Source organism: Nesoenas mayeri (genome assembly GCF_963082525.1).
Source record: "Nesoenas mayeri genome assembly, chromosome: 5".
Taxonomy (NCBI): domain Eukaryota; kingdom Metazoa; phylum Chordata; class Aves; order Columbiformes; family Columbidae; genus Nesoenas; species Nesoenas mayeri.
The window spans coordinates 7,867,499-7,887,382 of record NC_137548.1 but is presented as its reverse complement, the minus strand read 5'-3'; the positions used below and the strand labels follow the sequence as shown (position 1 = coordinate 7,887,382).

Here is a 19,884-nt window from a genome sequence, read left to right as displayed (position 1 = left end):
CAGAACACTGCTTACTGCAAAGTTATTCTAAAAGGAGACAGTTAACAGGAGGAATCTCTCCTCATGCATACATTTTCACCAAAAGGAAAACACAAATGAAAATAATCAATGTTTCAAGTTGAAACTCATAGTTACAAGTCTTTAAATATCGCTGTACTTATCGATACATTACAAAAAGGTAAATATGAAAATTACAGTGACAGTTACCTTCTCTTCCAGGCCTTGAAGTACTTTCTTGCAGTCCTCCAGCTGCGTTTCGATCTCTGCAGGAACTATTGTATACATTTCAGAATACTTGATCCGCAGTTTCTCCATGATATCCTTTAGAGTTTGACTTTCTCTATCGACCACAGTCTGAACCTCCTACAAAATTAAGAACAGCTTCAGCAGTTTTACCTAGTTTTTACTGAGTGCATCTACATGTGTGTATACATACATATGTGTGTGTATATACATATACACATACATATTGTGTTCTATATTTCTAACCACAATTATGATTTGGAAAAGTTGTTTTTTGTGATATCAAACCTAATTTGATTACGTCTGCAAGCAGATTAAGCTTTGAGAAACAGGCATTTAATCAAATGATGCTTTTCAATCTTTTTTTCAGAATTAATTAAACTTGATACTACCCCATGTCAGGCAACTGACGCACTGATGTTTATTGACAGGTATAGCAAATCATTTGAAGTGCTCCTATGATTAAATCTTAACCTTTGTGCTCTCCCTTTTGCCAAAAGTGCATTTTCTCTTTGAAAGATGTTTAATAGCCAACGTTCATTCCGTCATTATTATAAACAACACAAAGGCCACAGAAAGCAACAGGTTTCAAGCTGAAGTGTCTGCTTTCAGGCAATTATGCAGAGCAGCAGAGCAGGCTCCTTTCAAAACAGTGGTTTCCAGTTCTGCACAAAGAATGTCGGTTTTATGAGATAAAAGAAACTTGAACAACTGTCTACAGCCTGTGGCCTAGAAATAAAATCTGATCCAAGTCCTCTTGCAGAAAGACTGAAGAAACTCATTTGTTTTGAAGGTTTTCTAGAATTTCAAGTTGGAAAGTTCTGTTTGGTTGCTTTATGGTTCCTTTTTCCCAATGCTCAGCTGTTTGAGAAACTCAAATGTTAACTCAGGTTATTGGGGAAAAAGATCTAAAGCTCCTATCAGGCAATGAAAGACACTAAAATTAACATACTTTGCTTTTTCAGTCCGGGTAATGGTAATCCATTAACTCCTAGTCTTCACTTGGGAATCTTTTCCCTCACACAAACACAGTGCACAGAAGAAATATGTAAAAATATGTAGAAGTCTGAGAATGATTTATTTCTTGTCATCCCACGACAACTGGGTCCAATATTAAAAAACTCAAAACCACAAACAGCTGTGTGCCTCTTTCCACCATAGAGAAGGCCGTTGTTGTCAAATGGCCCAGTTTAAGTTGTGCCAGGATTTGCGGGAGTTTAGAGATTCCCTGACTTGAGTTTGAAAGAATCAGTTACAACATTAGTTACAACATTAGAAACGTATAGACCGGGTTGCTGCAGAGTGCTGGTTGCTGTGGTCTTGATCACATTTTGATTTCTAAAATGCATTTCCCAAGTTAACCTTCTGATGTGGGACATAAAATCTAGAGCATCTGAAGCTGCTTTGGCTGGGTATGCAGAGGAGGATGTAGCGCAGGATGTACATTAAACGTTCCTTCCCAAAAGGCACACAACAGGCTGGGAATCTCCCTCCAATCTGGAAAGGCTCCCATGCCTGATAACTGGACAACATAAAGGGAGAGAAACACAAACTGCTAACATGGCAGGGCCGCTCATTCTGCTGAGACAGAATAATTAAGTCAATGTGCATGTGTGTATACTTTGCAACTAATTTTATTTGGAGAAAGTTCAACATAGAAGAAAACATATTCCAAATATCCCCACACAATAACAAAGCCGTTACCAACCTCAAGTTGTCCTGCCTTGCCACCAGCATCTTGTAACAACACAGATGCAGCATTCTGTAATGCATTTGTCACAGCATTTATTTCTTCAGTGATCTTGTTCCTCTCTCTAATCTCAGCTTGTACAGAATCCTTATGGTCTTGAGTCTTTTCATACAACCTACGAAAGATTTCCAGCAAGAATACATTAACTCTTAGACTCTACACTATGTAGAAGTAGTCAAAGAGCAGGCTTAACATAGATATTTCTAAAATATATATGTAGAACTGCATTTGTCTGTATGTTGGTATTATTTTCTGTAACTAAATCTCTGAGTTTATGCCCTTTATTGTCTCAGTTTACTCAAAAATTAGTCTTCAGATATTGCTAAACAAAGTATATTTGCTAGTTCAAATAAGATAGCATGCATATTTAAACAGCAAACAGAGATCAGGTTCTCAAAGTCATAAGATGCTGGCAGAGCAGAAGACATTCACAAAGATTTCCATGTCAAAAAGCAGGCATGGAGAAGGGCGAGTAAAATCACAGATTTGTAAAAGAAATATGTGAGACAAATTTTAAGTAGTGGCACTCATTTAGAAAGGCAAAATTTGCACTGTTGCAAAAAGCCCAAGGTCTGATTTTCCTAAGAGTGGAAGACCCACATATCTCATTCAAGTTCACAAGAGCTTGGAGCCTCCAAGTTGACCTTCACCCTTTCTGATACCTTCTACATTAGAACACAAATTACAGCCCACACCTGACATGGCCAAGGCTCAGGTCTCCATAACCACTATCTCCCAATGCCAATGCTGGAAACAGCAGGTGGGTGAGATGAGGCATTGGTCTGTCCCAGTAGGGCATTCACTATCTTTTAAGTGCCTTAAAGCTCTTTAATAACAAAAATAAAATGCTGTGCTTATAAGTAGTCCTATGTCATATCTCCAACAGAAATTTCACACCACTTACTTTTTACAGCGATCCTGCATTGCCTTTATCTCACATAAGGCGGGAAGGGCAGCTTCTGCCTCACTGTTTTCAGATGTATTCAGGATGTTTCTTATTCGGTGAAGGAGTAAGAGTAACAGGAGCTGTTGCTGGTTGATGTTTTCCTCAAATGAGCTCACAAAATCTAGTAATTCCACCAGTTCCTCTCTGGTGGCCTTCTCTTTCTCTTTAAGACTTTCTGGCTGTTCTTCCTGGAGCTTATCGAGAATTATTGTTTCTCGTTCCAGCTAAGTAAACAGCACGTCAAAGCATGAGACAAAGTGCTTTTTTATTCCATCACCTTAAGTCACATTGTTCATTTACTTATATGCATGACTAAGTATTGGGAATTACATAGCCAGAGAGCTTGAACCTCTGAGGTGTGCCAAGACATTTGAGTTTGCTCTAACAAAGCACATAAACACACACCGTTGTTCTGTTGTCAGAGAATTTGTACTAGAAATATCCCCATGGTTTTGACTCCAGGTTCAATAAAGGCTGGAGATAACTGGCTGATCAGTGGGTGTGAAATGATGTTCTGCACCGATCTCAGCCCTTTACATGTCATTTTACTGTGGGCCACATCCCTAGTTCATTCCCAAAAACTGTTTGTTGAGCGACTCACCTCCTCATTAATAAATTTCCATTCCTGCTTCAGTTCTTCACAGTTGATTTCCAGCCCTTTTGCTGCCTCAAGCAAACCCAGCCAATTTTCCCACAGCACTGTTACAGTCCTGCCCAGTGCCCTGTCACGTCCCTTGCACAATCTCATCAGCTCTCCAGAGATCTGCCTCAGCTTGACAAGATCATCTTCAGCTGAGTCAATGTTGGAGACTAAAATCTATACAAGAAAAATGAACAAGTAAATAAATAGAACAATACAGTCAGGAGTGTTAATGATGCATTCAGTGACATGATTAGGATCCTCTAATAAAATGGCAATCGCTCCACTGAGTTGTCTAAATATAGTTGTAATGAGAGAACTTTGCTGGCTAAGACTGTAGAGAATGACGGGGTAAATAAAACAAACAAACCAAACAGAAGAACAATGTGCCCAGGCAATTAGGTGGTTGTTCTTTCTGGTTATTTGGAAGGGAAGAGAAATGAGCAGTTTTTACAGATATATAAAATGACAAGCCTGTAACAGGACGAGCACTAAAGAAGAAGGCAGCAAAGAGGTTAATTATAGCAGAGGTCTGGTGGGGAGGCAGCAAGAGAGCCCTGGGTAGGGAAACTGGAAATTCTCTGATTTTCGCTTCTGAGGGAAAGCAAGAGCAATGTTAGAAATTTGATCAGCCCTGGTCCTGCAAAGAGAAGAGGCAACTGAACAGAAATACAACACTATCTTGATCACAGATAACATTTCATTTACACAGCAATAAGATGTACTTGTTTTACATGGTCTATTATAATCTGTGGTGTTCTGTAAAATACATTATGTGGTTTTATAGATACATAAATACAGGATAAAGAGCTTCACTTCTTTCTACTATATCATATGGTGTGCATGGCTGCTACATCACAGTTTTGCATTAGCTTTTCAAGTTCTTCAGAGCTCCTCTTACCTTACTTTCTTCTAAGTGCTCCAAAGCTTCTTTATAAGACATTGGTATTTGAGATAAAGACTGTCTAAGCATCTTTTCCAGTTTGTTAAGATTATCACACACCTTGTCTTTGGTTTTCAGGTAGCTTTTGTATTTTTCAAAGTACCTGTATGAAACAATTTATAGACCAATTAAAACCAACCATAATGTCCACTAGAATAAACAATAAACCTTCTGAACTAGTAGTCCTTACTCTTTTGCTAGTTATCTTCAACTAGCATTTGTTATACACGTCAGGTCCAGTATCTGAGATACTTTAGAGATGCAGGTACAAATGTCCCAGAGGTAAAGAAATATAAGTATGTACATCCATGTATCAGCCATGGAACTGCTCAAAAGAATTGTATGTCTGGATCCAAGTCTCCATTCTCCGCATTCCAAAAAATTAGTTCCTAGTTTGCAGCACACATTCTGTTTGTCCCTATGATGTATAGTCTGTACAATTCCGATTTCTTATTTCTATCTTATCATTTCTATTACCAAAGCCTTTAAAGTTTTGTTTATAAAAGCAGATTTTAAGGTTATGCTCGACAGAACCAGAAGCACTGGATTATGAGCAAGCAATTTAAAAAATCCTTTATCTCCTAAACTTTATCTCTATATATGTATCTGAAGGCCCTACAGATCTCTTCTGTACCTATATTTGAAGGAAGGAAACTATGGCCTGCATCTTGTTTGGTCTTTACTTTCTCAAGCCATCAGAATAGCCTATGAAAGACAAGCATTAGGGGCCCTCTGAAAACTACTATAACCTGCACCAGCACTGGAGACTGTGGAAATGTGCATTCTTCTGATTCTGGCACCATATGACACTCAGTTGAGCCCTATACATACTTTTTGGAATATACTAAAAACGATTGCATTGCAAATTATCAGCAATATGCTTATTGTCTGGTAATTTTCCTTCCATTACAATCACATCTGGGAACAACAGAAGTTCTTAGAGTTCCTTCTGCTGAATTACCTGGTTCTATCAGAGCAGAAAGAACACTGGTTTTATCAGTCCAATTTCTTGCAACAGGAACACAATCTAGGAGGATCTCTTAAACCTACCTCTGTTCATCAGCTTCCCTCCTTCGAGCCTTCTCCCTTAATGTCAAAGCCTTATTGACTAGTTCAGTTAAAGTATTTTCCAGACATATTTTGTCTTCTGGTTTCACAAGATTTTTCAGCTTGGAGTCCAGGTTTTCTATGGTAGCTTTTGCAGAGTCAAACTCTTCTTGTTTCCATTGTGGGGTTCGACAAAACTGCTCTGAGCTACTGAGCTTTGCTGGGGCAGACTTGACTTGAGCTTCACAGTCCTCAAGGAATCCAGCAGCCCTCTGAACAGCCTCGGTATAAAGCTCACCAGTCTTACACGCCTCCTCCAGAGCACTCTGGAAGTGTTAAAAAGACAAAGGAACAATCAAGAAAGGCTGCTGTGCTCCTCTAGATCACCAGATGGTCTTCTCAGGATTTCACACCTGGTTGTCTTTGAGACCAACGCTCCCAGAAGTTGCCTGAGGAAGTGAGGGAGGACACATGGCAAACGCACTCTGCTACCCAGGCAGTCACAGCTCAGCGCTATCCCCTATGGACTGATTGCCCCCAGCCATAGGAACGGGAGTTATGAGGGAACTGCTGATACTGAAAAAGTCCAGAGAGGAGGATGGCAAGACACAAGAGCCATGATATCCCTGATGAACATTGCAGTATATGTCCTGTTCAGACAGGGGAAGCCCACACATTGATGCTTTACTCTATGCCAGGGGATATCTCCACTATGACTTGCATAACTGCTTCTCGCTAAACCCTCTTCTTGTATGGATCTATACACAGAATGATGTGTGGCTTTGCCAGCTCTTGGATTCCCACAGGGTAGAGAAACTTTGGTGTTGTACTTAACACACAATAACCAAGCAGTGAAGATTAAGTATAGCAAACCAGGAAATCCAGTAGCAGGACCATAAGTCCACCAGGGATCCTGAGTCCCTTTCCCTGTTATTAGCTACTACCTCATATTTCCCTGTTTGTACCCACTGATCTCTTGGGCAGTAAGTCAGGACACAGGTCTTCTTGATCGGAACACAGTTCCAGAACCTCTCTGCTGTGAAGGTTACCATTCTTCTGGTTTCTAACATAAATTTATTCACTCTTTCTCCTGTATTAACACTGTCCTTTTCCATCCATTAAGTCTACCTCCAGCCTCGTTATATTTCTCAGCTAGATTTCCCACCTGCCCTCAGCTTACCAGGTTGAGCAAATTCAGTTTTATTAACTGCACTCAACTCTCCTCATCCCTCTAACAGAATCTGTTCCAGTTTCACTGGACCGCTCCTGACAAAGGCATCAAGAATCAGGTCGATCCTCCAGCGATGCTTTATCAATGCCTTATATACTGTGTTAGAGCCTTGGATCCTGGTTGCCTTTCCTCTGCTCAGCCTCCACATTGATCGGACCTGTGCTTTACTCTCCTTGATCATTCCCAGCTGGTAAGCTTTTTCTTTATAGTAGAAAAAAAAAGGCACAACTGCACCAAGCCCCAATATTTCAACACAACCTTCTCCTTCCTCCCCTTTACCTTTCTTTTCTTGTGCTAATCCCCACTACTTGATTATAATCCAACTTAATACAACTAACTTCATTGTCTCCTTAGTTTCTTATCATGATTCCCATCATATCCACCAATGCAGAGATGATGATGGGCCAGTTCAGTTATTAGAACAAAAGGAGGATATAAGTCATGAAAATATAAACACTGCAGTCATAGACATCTAATCTAATTATGGGGGAAAGATGTATGGCTATAGCTTACTTTTATTAAATATACTTACAACACGGGCAGCAATGTCTGTCTTCAGTTGTATTTCATGATCTTGCAGTGTTTCTAATTTTGTTTCTATACCAGCAGTAAGAGATTTTTCTTCTTGGTTTTCCATCTCTTTTTCCATTATACATTTAATAGCAGAAAATTTTGCTTGGATCATATTCTGAATTGCTTCCCATTGCGTCTTTTGGTACTGCATCATTTTTAAGTCTAATAGAAGTGGCTGCTGGAGCTGTAATTGAATATGCTTTATGATGTGGAAGATATATTCTACTTCATTCTGGATATCTTCCTTGTTTACACCCTGGAGACCAGAGACCAAGTTTTTAAGAAACTGATTCAATTCCTCAATATCTTTCTCCAGGGTCTTTATTTCTTGCCTCTTAGATTCTTTCAATGGTGTATCAAAGACCTCATTTTTGTTTATTTGATTTGCTGCCTCCTGGGTTAAGCACAAGATTTGTTGAACTGTCTGACACAGAATCTGTGCAGCTATAAGATTCTCAGCAGGAGAAGAGCTAGAGCTATCATTTATGATGTTAGCTTCTTTTCTTACAGTGGATGTCGCAGTCTGGATTTTATTTAGCAATGTCTGAATCCTATCACATTCCCTAACAACATTATCGAGGCGTATTATCTTCCCTTTAATCTTATTTTTAATTTTAAAAAATTTAGTTTGCAATTCATCCACCTCCCGTGAGTCCCATTCCAGACCTACACAATCAAAGATTTCTTTGTACTTCATTATTTGTGACAAATTTGACTGAAAAGCTAATACTTTTTCTTTCAGTGCTTTGCATTTATCCTTCACTTTCTGATTGGGACCTAATATTTCATCTTCTTCCAGGTTTATTTCACCTAAGTGTAGAACATTAAGATCTTGCTGCAGTGAAGTTACTCCTTCAGCAAACTCTCTGTATACACTTATCTTTTTTTCTACTTCACGAAGTTTACCCTGAATTTGCCTCTGTGTTTTCTTTGCTCTGTTCTTCAGACTTCTTAATTGATCAATCAAAAATAGTTGTTCGGACAGGCTCAGTTCCCCAGCTGTGACCTGACTCTCTTTACAGTGGGATGAGATAAGCCCTTCTATTTCCTGTACGTCCTTTAAAATCTCTTTTAAAAGGTCATGTTGATTGATTAATTCTGACCACGTGCCGGTTTGGTTCATGTCAGGCCTGGCAAGCATCTCAGCATTTCGAAGCTGACAGTGAACCTTCTCTATTTCTGCAATAAGTCTTTGCCTCTCCTCCAGCTGGAGCTCTAGGTGCTGTAATCTTTGAGCTGATTTTAGAACAAGAGCCTTGTATGAATTCTGCAACGCTTCTAAAAGGGAGGTCATATCAGAGATCTCCTCTGGCTTCAAGTTGGGAGCAATGTGCTGGAGATCATGATCCAGTGATACAATTTCAGGCTCTCTATTTAGAACTTCATCTCTCATAAGCTGACAACTTCTGATCTGTGATTTAACATCACTGGGGAAAAGTGCTGCTTTCTGATCAAGAGAAGAGAGGGAATCTTTGACCCATGAGATATTTTCTTTCAGCCTCTTCATCATTTCATGTTTCATGAGAGCAGTACTGGTGATCTGAACATCTTCTTGAGGAGTTTGTTGCATGGATAATGCTTCCAATTTGCTCTGCAAATCATATATAGAGTTCTCCAAAGCTGCCTTCTCTTGATCACTCCAAATTCTTTTCATCTGCAGTTCACTCCTTCTTTTTAATAGAGAAAGGCCATGTTTAATGTCCTGTACCTCTGTGGTCCAAAGCACAGGGCACTTGGCTTTTCCTTCAGCTGAGGAACGTAACTCTGCTTGTAAATACTGTTCTTGTATCAGTCTCTGAATATCCTGTGCTTTATTCATAAGCAAGTTAAATTCATCAATTTCTGCCACAACTTGATCATGTTTCTTTTGCACGGTCTGTTCCATGTGTTGCCACCATTGCTCCAGTCGCCTCATCTGGCTTTCGGTTAACACTTTATCCATACATGTTAAATGCTGAGAGAAACCTTCTTGCTGAGTTTTCAATTGGTTTAAGACATCTCTTTCTTTTCGTAAGGACTCTATACACGCCTTAATTTTCCCCAGAAGAACCGTATTGTTCATAGGACCCCTGCCAAAAAATAAGAGTAGTGTTTAAAATAAAAATTATCCTAAAACATGGACTAGACACATTTTTAAAAGAGAGTTTCACTGTTTAAAAAAATTATTCGCTCACTTTATTCACATGTATCTCCCAATGTTCTCTCGCAAATTTCCAAACGACTGCTGCAGTATTATTATTTCCTGCTTATCCGTACAGCACTAGTTATTTCTATCTATCTCTACAGGAAACGTATATTCTAATCTAAACTCTCTAAAACTGTAGTATATACTAATATAGAATGTCTTATTTCCTAAAAGAATTTAGCCTCCCTTTAAAGTTACAATAAATAAAACTGTAAAAATCCACTATAGTGCTATATCATGTCTAAGGGAATCAATAACATTTTATGGTTATTTCAGATTCACAATGAAGATACAAGCTATAAGAAAAACTTCAAAAAATCCCATTAAATCACAATTAATTTGGAGAAGTTTATGTACACATCTTTTATTTCCAGAAGTATATTGAAATTCACACCTAAAACATATTTAGTAGCTAGATTTCTATTATTTTTTCAATCTCTTTGTTGTAAATTAACATTTTTATAATTTATTTTAAAGATTTTCAAATTGTTGTGCTAGATTATTGTAACCAATCAGCTAGTTCCATGTTTTGAATGGAAATTCATAAAAGGCACTACATATTGGTTACCTCTGAATTGGTACTGTAGATTTATCTATTGCCACAGAATTCTTCCTATCAAATAAGGTTAATTTTCAGAATAATAAGATATTTCCCTCAGAAAAAAAAAAATACAACCAATAAGTCCTTGAAGAAAAATTAGTATTGAAATACTAACTGAAATCTGCCATATTTTTGCAAAATGTATTTTAATACGTTTTTTATATAGGTTTTTAGCACAGCAACCATTTCTTTGGTTTGCCAAAAAAGAGTAGATGTCGCTCAAGGATAGCAGCGAATCACCAGAAATTCTTCTGTTTAAGGCTGGTTAAACTTACAAACCTATGAGACTTCTCTTGCTACGTAATGTGAATTAAATGGATAAAACACCATATTCTTGTCTGAGCATTACTGAAGTATAGCAAGAAATTCAGCCTAGAACCATATTTGTTCTGCAACCTATTAACAGAAACTCACAACTTTACTTACATTTTTATGTTATCTTTCTCTGTCGACAAATTTTTCATTGAGGACTGTGCAGCAGAAAGATTTTTCTGGTACTCGTTAATTAAACAGTACTGTTGTTGCTTCACTGCCTTAAGAGCATCGAGCTCTCGAAGCAGCCTGTCCCAGCAGGGCACCGCGGGCTCGGGGCTTTGCAGCTCTGCTCTGTTTGATCCTGTTGCATCGGGAAACACTTCTTGACTGTCACACAAAGATTTCGCTTTCCATGTTTCCAGTTCAGTTTGCAATTTCTACAATCAAGCCCACCACAGAGATAGGATTAAAAAAGGATCTTAAACACTTCCAGCACAGATCTACAAGCATTCACTTGCTCGGTCACACACAAATGAGCACACAAGCCTGTGCACATCATGGAAGCACACATACAATCACAGGTGTATATACATCTGCACTCCGGAAGAGCAGTACAAAATATGGTATGGACATATTTGCATTAAGGCACAGTGTTCACGGATTACCTGACGAATCATGCAGTCAAACCTTAAATAACACTATATGCAACAGTTTTGTTTTGTTCAAGTGAATCATAATTCTGTAGGTGTGTCACTACATTAACAATGAGTAATGGTTTTGCAATTTCCATACCTCTAGCTCTTTTAGTTGTTCATTTATGAGCACAATATCCAGTTCAGCCACTTCATTTTTCAGCTCATTGACCTTTTGTTCCTCTTCAAAATATTCAGTATTTACTTGCACTCCAGGAAATAGTTCCTTCTGGACAACCACTTCTGCGCGGGTGTCCTACAATGCAAAACAGGATTCTTATTTCTGAAGGTCCTAAACCAACAGGTTTTCTGACTGCAACACTTGGCTTTGCATATTTAAGCCGTGCCTGAATCCTGCTGTGGCTTCCCTCACAACCTCTGTAGGTCAAACAAGACCCAGATATTGGAATCTCCATCACTACCCTCCACCTCTGCAGTCACCATGGCTTGCCAGCACTGCTCAGATAGCTATGAAATCTCTGCCCATCGTTTTAAGTTTGAAACTCTGACATCCCCACCTTCAAATAACATCCTCCCTGCACCCATCTCTGCTACTGAAAAATTCACAGGTCTGTACTGTCTTTTCCCCCTCCTCCTTACACAGTCATGGACCTTTAACCTTTTCTCACATCCACATTCCTGCTGCTCAGCACCTGCCTTGATATACTGCTGGGTCCTTCACCAGGACCATCTCTTCAACTGTTCTTCACAGAGCAGCTCATGCATGAAGCATCTTGGCTGTGACACAAAGCCACAGCTGCTACCACCACAAGTGCTATCTAAGATCAGGGTAAGACGAGAGCATTAAGGGAGCCATGTCTCAACTGGGGTGGGGAGAAAGGGAATGGGGGGCTCCAGAGCCAGTCCCTGCCATGGCCATCATTCCCACATGGACAGAAAGACAAGTCACTTGGATGTGGCCAGATTTAACAGCCCATCAGCTGAGGTCATTGCCCAAGTGGATGCTCTCGGCCAGCCCCAGTTCAAAATCCTCTGAATCACCTTCAGCTACTGCAGACAACAGTATAAATGAAATGTCATAGGCTTATTGGATCACAAGGCGATACCTTAGAAGTCTTTCTGCATTTCCCTTCCCACAGTACCTGTCTATATCTGGTGTAAACTGGGATCTGTTCCGCATATAGACTTCACGGGAGCGAATGCATACAAATATACAGATACGACTACAGTGTGAGCTTCTCCATGGTACCACCACATAAAATGAGCAACAATAAAATATTATTGTTTGATAAACTTACTGGATTGCTACTTCAGATACTATTTACTAGGAAGCAGACAGCTGTCCCTTCAGACATATTACTTGCAAGGTGTAACTGTCATCTGCCTCTCTGTGGGTCATGACCTATCCAAAATATACCTGCTCCCACATATGGGAAACGTAGCCCATTGTAAACATTATTAGAAAAGAATAATTCTATTTATTTGAACTCTTTTGGTTATTTTCAGTCAAGACTGAAGTGGACCACTCGTGAAACAATTAATCAGAGAACTTTTCCACTTTTCTCTGTACACATCTGTAGCGGTTGCATCAATTCAGACATAAGATTTAATCTTAAGTGACTTTGGAGTGCCATAGAACCGAAATAAGCAGAAAAACTCAGCTAAGCTATCACAGAGTGAGGAGGAAATCCACTTTACCAGATTGAAATACAAACACATCAAAACGCACAGAAAAGTAAGTGTCCTGACACAAAGAGGCCCACAGTATAGCCCACAGTCTCAATCCTTTTTTATCCAACACCTTCCTCAGGAAATCAGCAGAACCTACTTCTCCTTCCCTTCACAAGCTACAAATCCATTGAACACAAACACTTAAAGATTAAAATCTTGATCAAGGACCTAGATGAGGGGTTGGAGTGCACCCTCAATAAGTTTGCAGAAGACACCAAATTGGGTGGGAGTGTTGATCTGCTCAGAGGTAGGAAGGCTCTACAGAGGGATCTGGACCGGATGGATAGTTGGGCTGAGACCAATTGTATGAGGTTTAACAAGGTTTAACAAGGCCAAGCGCCGGGTCGTGCACTTGGGTCACAACAACCCCAGGCAGTGCTACAGGCTTGGGGAAGAGTGGCTGGAAAGTGCCTGGTGGAGAAGGATCTGGGATGTTGATCGACAGCTGCTGATCATGAGCCAGTAGTGTGTCCAGGTGGCCAAAAAGGCCAACAGCATCCTGGCTTGTATCAGGAATAGCATGGCCAGCAGGACTAGAGAAGTGATTGTCCCTGTACTCAGCACTGGTGAGGCCGCACCTTGAACATTGTCTTCAGCTTTGGGCCACTCATTACAGGAAAGACATTGAAATGCTGGAGCATGTCCAAAGAAGAGCAATAAAGCTGGTGAAGTGTCTGGAGCACAAGTCTTACGAGGAAAATGGAGTTGTTTAGTCTGGAGAACAGGAGGCTGAGGGAAGACCTTATTGCTGTCCACAACTACCTGAAAGGAGATTGTAGCATGGAGGATGTTGGTCTCTTCTCCCAAGTAGCAAGTGGTAGGATGAGAAGAAATGGCCTTAACTTGTGCCAGGGGAAGTTTAGACTGGATATTAGGAAAAATTTCTTCCCTAGAAGGGTTGTCAGGCATTGGAATAGGCTGCCCAGGGAAGCAGTGGAGTTGCCATCCCTGAGGTAGATGTGGCACTTAGGGACATGGTTTAGTGGTGGACTGTTAGGTTTAGAGTTGGACTTGATGATCTTAAAGGTCTTTTTCCAACCTAAGTGAGTCTATGATGATTATATTGTTCTTTAAATGCTTTTCAATAGTATTCAGTATGATCTTCTCCATAATTTCTCCAGGAACTGTGGTTAGACTAACAGGTCTGTAGTTTCCTGTGTCTGCCCTCACCCCTTCCTTGTAAACTGGAATAACGTTGGCTGGCTTCCAGTCAGCAAGGACCTCTGCAGACTACCAAGACCTTTGAGAGGTTTTGTTGGGGTTCCCAGTTAGAGCAGATGTGCAAGTCCCAGGTAAGACCTGCCAATGGACAAGTCAGCTGTGGACCTGCCTACAGATTTAACTGTGAAGATCAGATCTGGCCCTTCGTTCAATTTAAGAATGTGGTGACCAAGGATCAGCAGTCACAGAGCACTTGTGATAAAACACCCTAATTCTTAAAGAAGAATAGACTTAGGAATATCATTTAATAACATGCCTTGTTATTCTTTCAGCTTGAATTCCTTCTACTTTTACTATTTTATTTATTTTCTTATGGTGGATCACCCTTGGATTTCAGTTTTCTGATCTGCCTACCTTATGATGGCAGAGACTATCACAGCTAACTGTACTAACATGAAGAGAAGTTGTATTGATTAACAATTTAAGGAGAAACTCTAAATATCATAAAATAAATACCAATTTTGCTGGCTCTGAAACCCAATATTGCTCTTTTGAGCAGATCCATTGAAAAATACGATGTCACTAGCACTTTGGATACAGTTGAAAACTACCATGGATACAAAGCAGAACTATACACAATGGTCTTGATTTTGATATGACAGTAATTGCCTCTTCTTTTATAACAGAACTTCAGCTGAAGCCCATGTGGAAACAAAAATTCAATGGCTGACAACTTTAGCTTGAAATGACAGAATGTGGGTTACCTCATGTGCAGAAACTGGGGGATTAGATTCCAAACCATCTTTCTCAGATGCTGCAGATTTTGGGACTCGACTCTTCTGGCACACGCTTTGTTGAACCTGCTCCACATCTTCTCTATATGGCTGATTCTTCACATCACTAGGTTTCTCCTTTTGGTGTAAGAAAGATAAAAGAAACAAGTAATCAAAAAGCTCTAATCAAGCCTGCTGAGTAGTAATTACAGTGCTTGAGATGACAAAGTTACGAAACCCATAATTATAGGTAGATGAGGAAAACCACAACTACATCTCATAATTTATAGTAGGCAAGGTTATGGCCAAGAAAATCATTAAGAAGAAGTAGTCCTGTAATTTTGTTATAAATTTTTAGAAAAATTGCGGATCACAAGAGTTCTTCCTCTGACCTACGCTGTTCATGTTTCATTATTCTAAGCAAGGACCGTGAACTGTGTACCCCCTAGATGCAGTTTTGAATGCATGTTTTTAAAAGTTTAGCTTTTTCCTGAGGCTCCAATCTTATAGCATAGACAGAGAGTCTGTGGTTGGACAGCCAGGCAATTGATTACCAAGCAGGATATTCCTCTGGGCAGCCCAGGGATTTGCTGTATGTACATGCTGAGGTATTTGCTGACTCTAAGTTCTGTCTGAGTTTGTTTATCATCTGAGGACAGATGAAATAAAACAGCCACCTACACAAGATAAAGAATGGCAGATCCCTACACCATGACCATTGGTGCAGAGAACAGCACCGGGGACCTATCCATGCTGTACGGATACCTGAGCTAGCGGCTGTAAGTCAGATAGGATAAGGAACGAAAGTAGCCCACTCGCAATCCAGGATGCACAAATTTACCCCAATTCTCAGCAAGCTCATGAGTGCACATTGTGCTCCATCTTGTCACAAATATGCTGCTTTCAACATCTCACACAGTTCGTTAAAACTGAAAGTCCGAGAAAAGTCTTCTCTATAACACCCCTTCAGAGAGGGTATGACTGCAACAAGACCCCTGTGAGCCTCCTCATCTCCAACAAGAACTGAGCCTCTTCCCACTTGTTTTGGCTCCAGCACCTAAACACTGCTCTAGATTGTTAAAAATTCCCCTTGTATCAGGGTGCACCAAACAGGACACAGCATTTCAAATGCAGCCTCACACATGGAAAGTAAATACATAAATAAGAAATCTAAATAAATGAAAGAAACTCAAGCAAAGTAACAGTATTCAAGCAAAACAGTAAGAAGACTTCACAATACGTCCAGGTGACTTGGAATGCAGTATGGTCAGCAAACCACTAATGAAAAAAAAGTTGCCTCCTTACTAATTTTAAATGTATGAAAAAGGATTCAGAGAATTAACATGTACTAAGCATACAGCACATCAGACCAAAATAGCTCAGTGTAACTTGAGGTTTTTAGTATTTATTTATTAGTAATATCCTCCCCACTGCAGCTAAACTATCTATATATACCCTCAAGTTCAATCACTCTTGTGTAATCTCATGTCTAGTTACCTCTGCCAGATGGGTTTCCGTTCTTGTTTCATCACCTTCAATATCAACACCATCCTGATGCCTTTCCACTTGTGCTTCACCACCCTGAACTGCATTGTCCAGAACATCCTCTTGGACCCTCTCATGTTTGTCTGTACCTGGGCTCTCTTTATCAGCCTCACCCTGATTTGAAAAACACAAAATGTTTACAGTCAGTAAAGTCATCGTCAAAAATCTAAGTTTACTAAGGAATATCACACTCCACAAGCTCTATCTTCAGTTTAACTTAATGAATGAAGGAAAAGGCTGAGGTAACTCAAATTCAGAGTCTCTTGGAAATCCCTGCTCAGATAGTTTGCTGTATCGGGACCTTAACCACTATCAAACAGTTTCAGGATAAACCAAAGAGGAGTAAGAGCTTACATGATTTTGAATACTGTCACAGAAGTTTCTGCTGAGACACATTTGGCCATTCTTAACTATTGATCTGGCTCCTTCTCCAGAAATCCCAGTACAGATCGTTTCCATTCTGATATTTTTATGGTCATCTCTCCCAGCTACTCAATGGTGAGATCAATGAGGGAGCTCTCCAAATCATTCCCTCAGCTTTGTGCATGTGAAGTCATTTACAGTGTGAACATCCTGAAGTCCTCTAAAGATCAGTGGTTCCAGGTCAGTAACCTCTCATTGCCTACTTTGTGTGTGTAGGTGACAAAACCTGTTGAAATCACAGCTATGTTGCAGGTTTTGCATCATGGAGAAAGTGGATCCAAGCCCTGGGCGCTTGTAGAGATCAGACTGATCTCCTGCACACTTCACACGTGCAAGGCTGAGGGGATGTTTTGAAGAATATAATTTATCATTGCTTTCATCAGATAAGGAATTTATATCTCTGTAAGACTACGCATTCTAAGCAATTATATATGCATTTCTAGTGAACAGACAAACACACAGACATGTATCAGAACGTATTTGTGAGGCACCTGAACAGTCTGCTCCAATCTGTTCTCGCGTTGACTGACACCCTGTAATGGGCTGTCTGACAATGCACTGCTTTCCTCCAAAAGTGGATCATTTGGCTTCTCTTTCTCTGACATATTTCCATTTACATCTTGAACCTAAGAGAAATGATACAAAAGAAAACCTGCTTGTGTGACCATAAATACTGTATTTTAACATGAAATATTTGAATGGCAAAAATTATTATCTATGAAAACAAACAGGACAAATATGGTGCTGCAGTTGTAAACAAGTCTTATTGGTTTAAGAGAAGCTCTCAATGTTCTTGGCAGAGGTGTATCTGCAATTTTCTCATCTATACACCTTCTCTCTGACCAAGGATACCTGCTCGAACTACATGCCAGCAAAAGTTATACGCAGGTTGTGTTTAAATGGAAAACAGCAGTTTTCAATAGACATTATTGACTTGTTACGGACTTGTCATAACAAGTTAAGGGAATTCTCTACATGTTTGATTTGTACATATATATTTACATAAGTCTTAATTTCAATTAAATTAAGGATGCAATATACAAAGGGCATTTGAGAGACAGATGCCTCTTTAACCAGTCTTCCACTGTCATTACTGTCAACAAATACACTCACATCATGCATTTCCAAAGGCTCCTTTAACTCCACTGCTGTAGGGCTCTCTTCTGCAGCAACAGGAGTATCAGAAGTGATCTCTATCTCTCTCTTCAGCATTGTATCTGCCTTATCTTCCTTTTTTATTTCATTACCAAACTCATCTTTCAACTCAAGGGTATCACTGAAAATATTTTCATCCCTTTGCTTGACATTTTCAAGTCTTTCTTCCAGACTCCTGTGTTCACTTTCAAGTGTTTCAATCTCATCTTTAATAAACTTCTGTCCTGGTGAAGAGGTGTTTTGTTTGACAGTTTCTGCTAAAACCAAAATCTTCTTTAACATGTCTTCGCATTGACTAAGAGGTCCTTGTTGTTCCTTTAAACACAAAGAAAACATTTTATTGAAAAGTATCTTCTCTCAATATACTTAATGCTAAGATCTAAACTCTATCACTAAAATAATAAATATTTGTTGTGAACAACAAACTGTGCTGAAAAGTACATACAGACCTATTTGTTGCAGAAAGTCAAAAACTAAACCAGTGATTTTAGTCAGCCATTTTTATGAAAAGAGAACATCTGAAGATATGAGCATTACGACAACAATAAAATAACCAGATAGTATGCTGTGAAGTGTGTGGTGATCTTTCTAAGTTCTGAACAAGTGATTGCTTCCCTCTCCTGTTCCCTTTTACTTGTTAGAGGTATAGCAAATTCTGGAGGAAGGGAATTGCAGTGATCCATAGCTGAGCTATAGTTTCAGCTTTTAGCAGTTCTCTACACTCACAGCTACAAGACTGTTACCCATTCTCCCAAAATGCAAAAGAATGCCTAGCTATGCATGAAGGATACTTCTTAAAACTGAACTTGACTCATTGACATTTTCCTAAGCTTTCCACTCTGGCTAACTTAAAGGCACTTACCAACACCAAACTTAATGATCTTTTTACTCCTTATGCCCATGGAAAAAAAATAAATAGATGAACAAACAAACTGAAGCACCCGCGGGTGCTGAGGGAGCTGGCTGAGGTTATTGCTGGATCACTCTCCATCATCTTTGCCAAGTCTTGGAAAACGGGAGAGGTGCCTGAGGACTGGAGGAAAGCAAATGTCACTCCAGTCTTCAAAAAGGGCAAGAAGGAGGACCCAGGTAACTATAGACCAGTCAGCCTCACCTCCATCCCTGGGAAACTGATGGAATGACTTATCCTTGGTGCCATCTCAAGGCATATCAGGGATAAGACGGTGATTAGGGGCAGTCAACGTGGCTTCACCAAGGGGAAGTTGTGCTTGACCAACCGCATTGACTTTTATGAGGACATAACAAGATGGATGGATGATGGCAGAGCGGTGGCCATGGTCTACCTTGACTTCAGTAAGGCATTTGACACAGTCCCACAGCATCTTTACAGCTAAACTGAGGGAGTGCAGTCTGGACTGACTGGGTAGTGAGGTGGACTGCGAACTGGCTGAAGGGAAGAAGCCAGAGAGTCGTGGTCAATGGGGCGGAGTTCAGTTGGAGGCCTGTGTCTAGTGGAGTGCCTCAGGGGTCAGTACTGGGGCCTGTATTATTCAATATATTCATCAATGATTTGGATGAGGGAATAGAATGTACTATCAGCAAGTTTGCTGATGACACGAAGCTGAGAGGAGTGGCTGACACGCCAGAAGGCTGTGCTGCCATCCAGAGACCTGGACAGGCTGGAGAGTTGGGCAGGGAAAAATCTAATGAAATATAACAAGGGCAAGTGTAGAGTCTTGTATCTGCGTAGGACCAAACCCAGGTTCCAGTATAAGTTGGGGAATGACCTATTAGAGAGCAGTGTAGGCAAAACGGACCTGGGGGTCGTGGTGGACAGCAGGATGACCATGAGCCAGCACTGGGCCCTTGTGGCCAGGAAGGCCAATGGCATCCTGGGGTGTATTAAAAGGGGGGTGGTCAATAGGTCAAGAGAGGTTCTCCTGCCCCTCTACTCTGCCCTGGTGAGACCACACCTGGAATATTGTGTCCAGTTCTGGGCCCCTCAGTTCCAGAAGGACAGGGAGAGTCCAGCACAGCACAACAAAGATGGTGAAGGGAGTGGAGCATC

General features: G+C 40.2%; 1 protein-coding gene across 1 annotated transcript in view; it reads right to left on the bottom strand.

Moving 5' to 3' along the window:
- The window catches only part of SYNE2 (spectrin repeat containing nuclear envelope protein 2), a gene marked incomplete at both ends in the record, with an annotated part of 173,278 nt that overhangs the window by 99,181 nt on the left and 54,213 nt on the right, over nt 1-19,884 (bottom strand). The window contains 13 exons of the mRNA XM_080344595.1: nt 208-363; nt 1,952-2,108; nt 2,898-3,163; nt 3,541-3,756; nt 4,481-4,625; nt 5,573-5,895; nt 7,333-9,442; nt 10,586-10,851; nt 11,207-11,362; nt 14,724-14,870; nt 16,230-16,391; nt 17,192-17,326; nt 17,814-18,170. Coding sequence (XP_080200721.1) covers nt 208-363; nt 1,952-2,108; nt 2,898-3,163; nt 3,541-3,756; nt 4,481-4,625; nt 5,573-5,895; nt 7,333-9,442; nt 10,586-10,851; nt 11,207-11,362; nt 14,724-14,870; nt 16,230-16,391; nt 17,192-17,326; nt 17,814-18,170 — 4,596 coding nt within the window. The remainder of the gene's footprint in view (nt 1-207; nt 364-1,951; nt 2,109-2,897; nt 3,164-3,540; nt 3,757-4,480; nt 4,626-5,572; nt 5,896-7,332; nt 9,443-10,585; nt 10,852-11,206; nt 11,363-14,723; nt 14,871-16,229; nt 16,392-17,191; nt 17,327-17,813; nt 18,171-19,884) is intronic.